This window comes from Heteronotia binoei, chromosome 11 (assembly GCF_032191835.1).
Source record: "Heteronotia binoei isolate CCM8104 ecotype False Entrance Well chromosome 11, APGP_CSIRO_Hbin_v1, whole genome shotgun sequence".
NCBI classification, from domain to species: Eukaryota; Metazoa; Chordata; class Lepidosauria; order Squamata; family Gekkonidae; genus Heteronotia; species Heteronotia binoei.
In genome coordinates this window covers 82337810-82350322 of record NC_083233.1, presented here as the reverse complement: position 1 = coordinate 82350322, position 12513 = coordinate 82337810, and the positions used below count along the sequence as shown (strand labels likewise).

The window sequence follows — 12513 nt, the reverse complement described above, 5'->3', positions numbered from 1 at the left end:
CAAGCCCTCTCCCTGCCCCATGAGCCACAGTTGGCTCTGTTTCCCTCCCACACACACACTTTCAGTCAGCCTTGTGATCAGGTAGGAAGCATAAACTTGCAACATTAAGGGGGAAATAGCTCTCTACCTAGAGCTTCCTCTTTCAGATCAGATCAGAATGCACTCAAGTGGGTAATGCCACCCCATTTATCCCCAAAGGGATATCCAACTGATCCAGCCATTCTTATTTAAACAGGGATGGCTGTTGTCGCATAGACCCTTCAGGTTCGATGGCTCTTGCTTCAGCATGTCAACAGACCAACTGTGACGTCCTTGTCAGAGTAACTGAGCCACTCACAACAGAACACCCCCCACTCCCAGCCCCCCCACCTCGCGTATGGTCAGAACGTCCAAAAACATGGCTGCCTCCCCACTCACTTCTGGATGTGCTTGAGGGCGTAATCACGCTTCAGGTACTTGATGTTCTCCCGGATGGCAGACTTGGCCCCGTCTTCTTCCTGCAAGTGTTTCTCCAGCCATTCCACCACCACTTGGTTGTTATCCCAGAGGTAGCCCTAAAGGAAAGACAGGAACTCGAGCCCAAGGAACTCAAAAGAGGCTTTGCTCATCAAGGGCCAGGCACCAGAGACCTAGCAGTCCCGCACAGCTGGCCCCAGAGAGAGGCTTTGCTCGTCTACGCTAATCCAGAGAGATTACCAGAGAGATCCAGAGAGATTGCTCGTCTACCCTAATCCTGGCCCCAGAGAGAGGCTTTGCTTGTCTACCCTAATCCAGAGAGATTACCGGAGAGATCCAGAGAGATTGCTCGTCTACCCTAATCCTGGCCCCAGAGAGAGGCTTTGCTCGTCTACCCTAATCCAGAGAGATTACCAGAGAGATTGCTCATCTACCCTAATCCTGGCCCCAGAGAGAGGCTTTGCTCGTCTACCCTAATCCAGGCCCCTTCATGACTCTGGGTTCCACTTCTCCCCTTCAATCCAAAAATTCCTGCTCTTTGCAAAGCTCCCGCAAGAGCCAGCGCTGGAAGAAGCAGCTTCCTTGCTTGCTTTAAAAAGTGCTGTACAAATGGCTATCTGAGCCCTCCTCCAAAAGACGAGTGGAGAAGGGCTGGTGGAGGAAATCCAAACCTTCACGGCGCCTTCTGTCTCCAGGAACCAGCGCCGCAGCATGGACTGGATATGGCTGTTGCTCAGCATACTGTGGGCCTTCAAGATCTCACGCTTCACCACCTCCTCCAGAAGAAGACGCCGCAGCCGCCAATACAAAAAAGTCCGGGCATTTTTCCACTGCAGAATATCCTGAGAGAGCAGGAAAGAAGTTTCAGTTTCATTCTATTACTTGTTTAGACCGCAACGTCCCATTGGTTCACAGAAAGGCTGGGACTGGAGGGTTGGAAACGGAACTATATGCCACTGTGCAGAGTTTGTGCTGTCAGTTCTTGTAAATAGGCTCCTCCTACTATGTAATTTTTGCTATAGTTTAACGTGTCTTGTTAACACTGATGCTGGGCTTCCCCTCTGGTTGGTTTTCCAGATCTCTACAAGTCAAATGCCTATTGCATTGCCTTTTGGATGTCCCACTCTGTTATGAACATATGAAGCTGCCTTATACTGAATCAGACCCTTGGTCCATCAAAGTCAGTATTGTCTTCTCAGACTGGCAGCGGCTCTCCAGGGTCTCAAGCTGAGGCTTTTCACACCTATTTGCCTGGACCCTTTTTTGGAGATGCCGGGGATTGAACCTGGGACCTTCTGCTTCCCAAGCAGATGCTCTACCACTGAGCCACCGTCCCTCCCCTAAAGGACTTGTACTGCTGCATTCTGTGTAATCTGCCTTGAAGAAGAAGACTGTAGATTTATACCCTGCCCTTCTCTCTGAATCTGTCTTGGAGTGGCTTACAATCTACTTTATCTTCTTCCCCCACAACAGACACCCTGTGAGGTGGGTGGGGCTGAAAGAGCTCTCCCACAAGCTGCCCTTTCAAGGACAACCTCTGCCAGAGTTAGGGCTGACCCAAGGCCATTCCAGCAGGTGCAAGTGGAGGAGTGGGGAATCAAACCCGGTTCTTCCAGATAAGAGAGCTCTGGCTGACCCAAGACCACTCCAGCAGCTGCGAGTGGATGAGTGGGGAATCAAACCCGGTTCTCTCAGATAAGAGAGCTCTGGCTGACTCAAGGCCATTCCAGCAGGTGCAAGTGGAGGAGTGGGGAATCAAACCCAGTTCTCCCAGATAAGAGAGCTCTGGTTGACCCAAGGGCATTCCAGCAGGTGCAAGTGGAGGAGTGGGGAATCCAACCCGGTTCTCCCAGATAAGAGAGCTATGGCTGACCCAAGGCCATTCCAGCAGGTGCAAGTGGAGGAGTGGGGAATCAAACCCGGTTCTCTCAGATAAGAGTCCGCACACTTAACCTCTACACCAAACCAGCTTGAGTCTTAGTAAGAAAGGCTGGAGACAGGGGAGAGGGTGCAAAGGAAGCCCCACCCCAAGCCAAGCCCTGTCTGCCACTTAACTGTAATGACGCCCTTCTCCTGCATCCGCCCCGGGGTGTCGTGGAGGTCAGCAAACTGCACTGCCACCTGGTGGAAGATTGGGAGGAGGTGGTCCTCCCGGGTCTTCAGCTGCCTTTCCAGCTCCTTGCGCTCCTCTCTAGAGAGCTTCTGGGAATCTGTTAACACCAGGAGACAAAACGGGTCAGGTGGAATCTGGAAGACGCCAGTGAAGTTTCTGGTTTGCCACAGTCTGCAAGCTCTGGGCCGCTTACCCCAAGGACTGCAAGCGAGACAGCACAAAACTTCAGACCGTTTTATTTACTTACCTTAATTTATATCCCGCTTTTCATCCCAATGGGGACCCAAAGCAGTTAATGTCATTCTTCTCTCCTCCATTTTACCCTCACAGCAACCCTGTGAGGTAGGCTAGGCTGAGGGTGTGCAACTGGCCGAAGGTCACCAAGCAAGCTGCCATGGCAGAGCAGGGATTTGAACCTGGATTTCCCAGATGCTAGTCCGACCCTTTAACCACTACACCGCGCTGGCTCTCTGTTTAATTTACACTGCATTAATAAATGAACACGTACTAAATTTAGCTACCAAGGGGAGGGATTCTTCCCCAGAGGGAGATGATCTGGGAAGAGGGTTTGCTCAATGTCTTTCTTGCCCCCACCCTCCTAGGGAACGGTGCCAAATTTGGCTCCTGTTGACTTTGCACTTTTTTATCCATCTAAGTGTCGGTTTGTTAAAGTAGAAGATGAAGAAGATATTGGATTTATATCCCGCCCTCCACTCCAAAGAGTCTCAGAGCAGCTCACAATCTCCTTTACTTTCCTCCCCCACAACAGACACCTTGTGAGGTAGATGAAGATACTGGATTTATATCCCGCCCTCCACTCCAAAGAGTCTCAGAGCGGCTCACAATCTCCTTTACCTTCCTCCCCCACAACAGACACCCTGTGAGGTAGATGAAGATATCGGATTTATATCCCGCCCTCCACTCCGAAGAATCTCAGAGCGGCTCACAATCTCCTTTATCTTCCTCCCCCACAACAGACACCCTGTGAGGTGGGTGGGGCTGAGAGGGCTCTCACAGCAGCTGCCCTTTCAAGGACAACCTCTTCCAGAGCTACGGCTGACCCAAGGCCATTCCAGCACTCAATAAAGGCTGAAACGTTCTTTTTTTGTTTTAAGTTTTTAAGAATGGGCATGTCCCAGCTGGTGCTAGAAAAACATCTGGCTAGCTTCTGGTTTTATGGTTTTAACAGGTATCTGCCATTTCTCTCTTCTCACCGTAGCCAGGATTTTTCATTGAATGGGGCCCAAAGTCAGGATTTTCGTTTAGTGGGGCACATTTTTTGTGGGGGCCCTAATTATTATGCTTAAGTGTGTAACCTGGTTCCCTTGCTTCAGAACAACTTTTCTTTCAACCAGCTTCTCAGGTCTGACACAGCAAGGCAGGTTTAATCTGGCTGCCTTTTACTGAACAGTAACACCAATGCTAACATGTTAAAAATATGCAAACAGAGAAACTATGGGTAGGGTAGAATGTTCACACGGTATTAAGACCTACAGAATGACTTGGACCTAAAATTAAAGTTAAAACCAACACTTTCATTAGTAAATAAATAAATGACCCCTCCAACCAGCTGTTTGTGGGGGCCATAAAGGTAGAACAGGGGTTTGATTAGAGGGGCCTGGAACCCCCTGAAAACCTCCAGCTATGGGTGTGCTTCTCAGAAAGCGAAAGGTGCTGCCTGACTGCAGCTCCACGGTCTCTTCAAACCAGATTGGCTTTTCACACAGAATGCAGGTAAGGCTCACCCTGAGGATGAAGAGTTCTGGCAGAACTTGACAGCCGGCACTCTCTTCTGTTGTTATTTTGTTTGGGTCTCACAAAAATGTACGTAGATGGATTTGGAGAAGGGATTTTTCTATCAAACAACAGAGCTACCTGCAACTGCTGTTGTTTTAGATATTACTTTTAAAAATGTCATATCTAAATATCTTGGAGGTTTTTCAACAGAGGCTGGATGGCCATCTGACAGTAATGAAGATCCTGTGAATTTAGGGGGAGGTGTTTGTGAGTTTCCTGCGTTGTGCAGGGGGTTGGACTAGATGACCCTGGAGGTCCCTTCCAACTCTAGGATTCTATGATTCTATGTGTATGCTGCTTCTCCATCAATAAAAATGAAATCACAACAATTAAGGATTAAAGAAGTGCAAGATGGCAGAAACCCTGACAGGAAGACACCTAAAAGCTCAGTGCTGGCTAAAAAACGGAAGCAGCAAAGACAGGCCATACAAATAAATAAAAATCAACTTGGGAAAGTTCAAGATGGACAGACGGATGTTACTCTGTGCTAAAAGATTACAAAGAAGGCAAGTATTGGATTTATACGCTGCCCTACACTCTGAATCTCAGAGTGGCTCACAATCTTTTACCTCCCCCCGCACCCCCCCCCCCGATGTAGGTGGGGCTGAGAGAGCTCTCCCAGAAGCTGCCCTTTCAAAGACAATTCAGCGAGAGCTGTGGCTGACCCAAGGCAATTCCAGCAGCTGCAAGTGGGGGAGTGGGGAATCAAACCCGGTTCTTCCAGGTAAGAGTCCATGCACTTGACCACTACACCATACTGGCTCTCACACCCACAGAAGAGGTTTTAGGCACAGGGTAGGATGATTTTCCTATAATACTTTCAAACTGCCAGGTTAGTGTGAGGAAATGTAACCTTTCTACTGCTGCAGTGTCAAGAGTATTTGGGGTCATAAAAGTCACCATTTAGCACTTTGGACTGTGCCCAGAAACAGAGTGGAATTTGAGCACTGGAGAAATGTGCTTATTAAGGCATCCCAATTAACCACCTGGCTGCTGCACTTTGGACCAGCTGAAGTTTCTAAAGATTTCTCAAAGGCAGGTCCATGGACAAGGTGTAACACTGATCTTTCCTAAGGACTGTAGCAAAACATTCTAACTCCTCGACCTTTCAAGGCAAACTGGACTATAAGGGTCTTTCTATCCAAAAGAAAATAGTGAAATTTGAAGACTGTGTGCATGAAATGTGCCCCAAACATCAGCTTCTCTTACCCAGCTGTTGAGCGATTCTAGCGTAAGTGACATCAATTCGCCTGACGGTCTTCAGCAGGTCTTTCCTCCTGAATTTGATCTCCACTGTTCCTTCAGCTTCTAAGATGCCTCCTCTGGAAATTAAACCCATTTTGCGAGTAAACTATGGAGCCAGAGCAAACGGACACTTCCCAAGGGCTGGAACCGCTTTTTTTGCTCTGTTAACTGCTAGACATTTTAGTGGGAGACTGTGCAAAGCAAGAAGCAATTTCCGGCTCGATCCCATAGATGAAATCCCTTTGCTTTCCCCAGACCACCCTCCAAGGACTAAACGCTCCAGTCAGTCCAGTGCTGGAAGCTGTGACATCTGTCTTTAGAACGTCAAACACACACCCTTCCAAATGTGCCAGAAGCCAGCCTCTCATTTAGAAAGACACACTGCAATACCCCCAGCTTTCTCAGTATATCCCAGAGCCATGCGTTAAGCAGGTCCAAGGGCTTTCTCCAAAAGAAAAACACAATCCAGCGTGTCCCAGGACGGTGTATGGGATCCCTCAGCCGTATCACCACTGCTTTAGATTCTCTATCGCAAATAAAAATTGTGGATTTAGGGGCTGTGGGGACCAGTGTTCTCTCTCAGCTGAGTTAGTGTGAGCTTGCTCACAATTTTCTAAGCCTCTGGCTCACACATTTTTGTCTTAGCTCAGGAAAAATAGACCCAAGAGCAAACTCATTTGTGCAGTAGCTCACAACTTTCAGCCCAGTAGCTCTCAAAGCAGAATTTTTGCTTATAAGACTCTGCAGCTTAGAAGGAACTTTGTTGGGGATTGATTTTCAAATTGGGAGGATCCATGCAACTTTACCTAAAAGCACCCCATCTTGAGCTTGCCAGTCACATGACTGCAAAATGACCACACAAGGCCAGAGTAAGAGAGGTGCAGGCCAGGCCCGGAGAGTGCGTACCTGCTCTCCTTGTCCGCATATAGTTCCACGTAGAGCGGATTGATCGTTGGGTCGATCACCACCCAGGACCCACCCCTCAGCTCAGCATGTGGTGGGATGTAAACGAGAGCCGGCTGCTTGAACTGCCGGAGACTGTCCACAATGTAAGCGCCAAACTTCAGGACTTGATCGTACATGTCTGCAAAAGACAGGCGACGCGTTAACACCATTTCTGCTCCTGCTGAAGCCACTGAAGTTTCTACAGGATGCGGAATGGGGGTTGTTAACCTTTCATTCCCCCAGAGAATCCCCTCCAGTTGGCAAAATCAGCAGGGGGAGGCATTCTCGGTCAAAGTCTCTTATAGCCTGAGCAGTTTTATAGGCCGAATCTGGAAACCAGACCTTGCCCGGTCCTGCGGGATTATCTAGAAAAGAAAAACGGACATGCATTGCATGAACACAGATGAATATCTGAGCTGCATTTTCAGTATGTAAAGGAGATGGGGGGAGACGGTGTCCTGAAGCTTCTTTCCTCAGTAGTTGCCTCTTTTACATTGGCTTTCTGAATTTCACAGCCCCAGCTGGTTCAATCTTCGTGTTTGGCTATTTAGCAAGAACGTTCAAGAATGTAGATGGATAGATCACGATGGATAATTATGTTAGTCCAGGGGTGGCCAAACTTGCTTAACGCAAGAGCCACATAGAATAAACATCTAATGTTTGAGAACCGCGAGGGAGGGAGGGAGGGAGGGAGGGAGGGAGGGAGGGAGGGAGGGAGGAAGGAAGGAAGGAAGGAAGGAAGGAAGGAAGGAAGGAAGGAAGGAAGGAAGGAAGGAAGGAAGGAAGGAAGGAAGGAAGGAAGGAAGGAAGGAAGGAAGGAAGAAAACGTATACCGTTTATTTTTGACCAGTCATTAGAACAGTCTAATGTTCATATTATCTGTTTGGCTTGTATTCCTATATGTGTATCAATTCCCCTTTGTCCTATAAAGGTTTAGAACCTCTGGTGCTTTGCTCTTTCCTTTCCTTTTTTCAGGGCAAAAGCAAGACAGGCAGTGTGGGGGGGAAATATAATCTGCACGCTGCAACACAGATCATTCTCGGCTTTATGCTCAAAGTCATGCTCTTCACCTTTGCTTCCGATTCTGGATTTGCTGGATCCGCCGGCACCGTCAACTCTACAGTTCGGGTCTCCACAGCGATCACCCCCACAGGGATCCCTCCCAGCCTGCAAGGAGTTACGGGGGTTGGGAGGGAGAGAGTTAGTTTCTAAAGCAGAGTTACTTTGCCACACCCTGAGTGCAAAAGAAAAATAGATCAGATTCTTTCCTCCTCAGGAAAGTTCCTCCATTAGCATGTCACAGCCTGGGAAGCTCCTACAAGATAATGACTCAGCCCTACTCCACCTGCCTGAGAAGGTATAAATTACCTGCCTACCATCTTCTTCTCACTTTGACACACAAAGAATCTAGCCTTCTGTGCTATACCTCTGAGGATTGCCAGTCACAGCTGCTGGCGAAACGTTGGTTCTACAATGCCAAGACCACAGCCATACAGCCCGGAAATCTACAACTAAATCAGATTCTCCTTCACGAAGGCAAAACATCTTGCATTAATTGGAGCAGATGGGACAGAAGCTGGGATCTTATACTCCACAGGCTACTTACAAGTCTTGCCTAATTTAAATAGTCCTGAGGAAAGTAGCCCTCCTGGATCCCCCTCCCCCCCACCGCCAGCAAACCTACAAATCTACATATATTATGCAAGCCCAACTTGGGGCGTGTGTGTGTGTGAACTAGGCCATACATTTAACTAATTAATTAATAATTACCCTGTCTTTCTCCCCAGTGGGGGCCCAAGAGGGCTGACATCCTTCTCCTCTCCTCCATTTTATCCTCACAACAACCCTGTGAGGTAGGTTAGGCTATGAGGCCCAAGGTCCCCCAGAGAGCTTCCACGCCACAGGCAGAAATTGGAACCCAGGTCTCTCAGATACTAATCCGCCACTCTTAACCGCTACCCCACATCTAGCGTTCAGTCTGGCCACTGGGAGTCTCCTAACATTTCTCCAGCACTGCCAGGTAGTTTCAGGATTATCTTGCAGACATAAAGACCACAGAAAAAACCAAAACCAAACCCAGAAGCCAAGATTTTCAGGATGCTGAATTCTGTGCCAGATGGCGAAAGATATACATAGAGAGGGGGGGGGGCAGAGTCAAATCCGAACAACAGTCCCGGCCGGGGCTTTTTTGTAGCAGGAACTCATTTGAATATTAGGCCACACCCCCTTGTGCAGCCAATCCTCCAAGAGTTTACAGTAGGCCCTGAACTAAGAGCCCTGTATGCACTTGGAGGATTGGGGGGTGGAGCCTAATACGCAAAGGAGATACTGCTACAAAAAAAGCCCCAGTCCTGGTTCATGTTATAAACGGACACCCCTCAATTAGAGAACCGGGCTTTACCCTCAAAAGAGCATAGGAGGGTCTTTCATCACCCCCCCCCCCCCTGCCCGCTTCCTTTCTCAACCAGAAATGGGTGCTCTGCCAATACCTGGCTCTGCCAACCACCACCGTCTGCGCCCAGGGCTGCATGATCTCAGCAAAAGTGCCATGGTCAAAGAAACCGCTTTGCCAGGATCCTTTCACAGCTGTGTGACAAAAGAAACGAAAACAGAATGCTTCACTGTGACTTCTGTGATATGCAAACAAACAAACACAAAAGTGACCCAAAAGGAGTGGGGGGCAGGGGAACGGCTGCAGAAGCTGCCCTTAAAGGCATTTGAGGGACAGCCCTCATATTTGAGGGTATCTGTTGTCTGAATGCTGCACTTGTGGACCCTACAGAAATTGCCTTCCAATACTGATTTGTGTTGATTCAGCCCACTGGGTGGGGGGAGGACTTAAAACACAGGCTTTGAAATCACAAAAATGAACATGATGACTTGAGTTTCATTAATTTGCTTTCCTGGTGGTCTTTTTTGCCACTGGATTTTCCAACAAGCACAGCCCCGTGGCGCAGAGTGGTAAAGCAGCAGTACTGCAGTACTGTGATCTGAACTCTCTGCTCACAGACCTGAGTTCGATCCCAGCGAAAGCTGGTTCAGGTAGTCGGCCCAAGGTTGACTCAGCCTTCCATCCTTCTGAGGTGGGTAAAATGAATCCCCAGCTTGCTGGGGGGAAAGCGTAGATGACTGGGGAAGGCAATGGCAAACCACCCCGTCAAAAGTCTGCCGTGAAAACGTTGTGAAAGCAACGTCACCCAGAGTCGGAAACGACTGGTGCTTGCACAGGGGACCTTTCCTTTCCTTTCAAACAAGTCTCCACAAACAGGGGGTCTAGAAACACAATTAAAACAAACGAGACAAAGAGGCTCACAGGCTACACAAAGCACACTACCCAGGTGGCCCATGGACTTTGTATTGTTCAGCCTCGCTTCTTTGCTTTATTCCAAAAACTTGCCTTTAAAATTTTAAAAGAATCTTATTTCTTCATGATATTTTTGACTGTCCACCCTGCAAATGAGTCGTACGTATTTTGCTGTAGGCCTTGCATGGCTTCTCTTTCTTTAATATCTGTCTTGATTATTCTGATCCGGAGGAAAGAACTATCAAGGGAATTCCGAATCTGAGCCCAGCTCCTATCAGCATCTCTGCAATGCTGCACACCTCAGCAGCTCCCCCAAGCGCAGCATCTGCTCAGGCCCCACAGCGGCTCCTACTCACCGGGGTGAGGTCTCCCTGCCAGCATCCAGCGAGGATCGTAGGGGGCTTTGGAAGGAACAAACTCAATCTCCCTTTCAATGGGGTCACTCGTGGCGGTGATAGGCACTGGGCTACGGTTATCCTACAAGCAGAAACAGCGCTGAACACAGTTTGAAACAAACACCCAGGGTGCAAAACATCAGAGCTGCTACAATGAAAGTCACGGCTCGGACCCACAGAACTGCTGATACTGAACCATGTGCTTCATTTTTCTCACTCAGCAGGGTCTTTTCTGATTGGCAGCCGGTCTCCAGCACTTCAAGGAGAGAAAGGTAATGTCAGGCACTAAAGAGGGAGCCCCTGCATTCACTTCTGCGTACCACCAAGTCAGGCCTGACTTGGAAGGAAGTTTCCTCCAGGTCAGATCGGCCCAAGGATCCTGGAGATTTTCTGCCTTCCTCTATAGAGCAGAGGTCACTGGGGGAGAGGGGTGGGAAGGTAGCTGTGCATTTCATGCATCGTGCAAGGGGTTGGATTAGATGTCCCTTGGGGTCCCTCCCAGCGCTAGGTTTCTATGTGCTCCAAGACCATTCAGAGGATTTTAAGCCCAGAATTAGAAGAAGATGATATTGGATCTATGCCCTGCCCTTCACTCTGAATCTCAGAGCAGCTCACAATCTCCTTTACACCCCCCCCCCTCCACAACAGACACCCTGTGAGGTAGGTGGGCTGAGAGAGCTCTGACAGCAGCTGCCCTTTAAAGGACAACTCCTACGAGAGCTATGGCTGACCCAAAGCCATTCCAGCAGCTGCAAGTGGAGGAGTGGGGAATCAAACCTGGTTCTACCAGATAAGAGTCCGCACACTTAACAGCTACACAAACTAGCCCGAGTTCCTGGGAGAAAGAGCAGGGTGAGAAGGTGATGAATATAGACCCCAATTAAGAGGAATTAGAATTAACAGGAGAAAGTATGAAGGAGGAATTGGGTTGACTTCAGCAGGCCACCATTTCACCACATAGACCGTACCTTCGGCATATACGACAACCACTGCAAGATGGTGTAGACACCTTCAAAGTCATCCGGGACAGTCACATGGGAAACACCGTTGTTGGCCATGATCTGCACTCCTCCGAGCTGGTTGTTTGAGGCGTACACTTCACGCCCCAGGACCTGGCCCCAAAGCAATCCCAAACCCAAAATACCATCATTTCCTCCTCACAGATGCTGGGTCTGAAACAAGATCCATCTAGTGGACTGAGTTATGACCACTCACTGGTTTGGAAGCAAGCAGCCAAAAATACAGCAATCAATAAGACATCACTGCCACTAACTGGAGGTGCTGGGGATTGAACCTGGGATCTTCTACATGCCAAGCACAGGGTCTTCAACTGAGCTACAACCCCTCCCCCACCAACGATCCCATAGTCTGTGGGTCCTAAACCATTCGTTTTCATTTGATTCTGGACACACTGGAGAAGATAAAGCCTATTTCAAGTTTGGGGAGAAAGCTGAAGGCCATATGAGGATCCAGTTCAGCCGCAAGGTATCGTTTCCTGCTCTCCGTGGACACCAGCCCAGCCGGCGACTAGGCAAAGAGCCAGCCAGAGCAGCTGAAACGCTGGGAGGGGAAAAGAAAAGCTGCCTGTTGCTGGAGAAGAAAACCAAGTTTCTAAAGGAGACTCTGCTGAGTTTTGAAGACACTCAGAACGAGCCGCTCCCCCTTACCTTGTTTAAAGCACCAGCCCCCGTCAGAATGATGTGGGAATTGTCCACCTGGATGACCCGCTGGCCCAGCCTCACCAAATAAGCCCAATGCCGATGGCACGGCAGGTCACCTGAAGGATGTGGAGGAAGAAGAGGAGGAGGTTTTTTCCCCTACCTTAAGGAGTCACAAAGCAACTAACAATCACCTTTCCCTTCCTGTCCCCACAACAAGAGAGAATTCCGAGAGAATGCATCGAAAGCCCTTCACAGCCTGGGACAGACGTACCTACAGGACCGGCTCTCTCCATAAGCCCCGAAGATCCTTATGTTCAGCTTCTCAACATCTGTTGACCACCCCCGGCCCGAGGACATTTGTCTTGCCTCAACCAGGGCCTTTTCTGCCCTGGCCCCGGCCTGGTGGAATCAGCTCCCAGTAGAGATCCGGGCCCTATCTGAATTTGCTACTTTTTCGTGGGGCCTGTAAGATGGAGCTGTTCCGCCAGGCTTTCAGCTGAGGCAGCGGGCGTCCATGATACATCCAAATTGGCCTCCCTTGCTGGCTGCTATGCTATTGTATTTTCAAGCTCTTATGTTGTTGTAGAGCTGTTGTAA

General features: G+C 49.1%; 1 protein-coding gene across 1 annotated transcript in view; it reads right to left on the bottom strand.

The window, feature by feature from the left end:
- ACACB (acetyl-CoA carboxylase beta) overlaps window positions 1-12513 on the bottom strand; it is a 117583-nt gene that overhangs the window by 2323 nt on the left and 102747 nt on the right. The window contains exons 52-54 of the mRNA XM_060250399.1: window positions 2512-2666; window positions 1128-1298; window positions 418-554 (exon numbers count right to left, since the gene is read on the bottom strand). Coding sequence (XP_060106382.1) covers window positions 418-554; window positions 1128-1298; window positions 2512-2666 — 463 coding nt within the window. The remainder of the gene's footprint in view (window positions 1-417; window positions 555-1127; window positions 1299-2511; window positions 2667-12513) is intronic.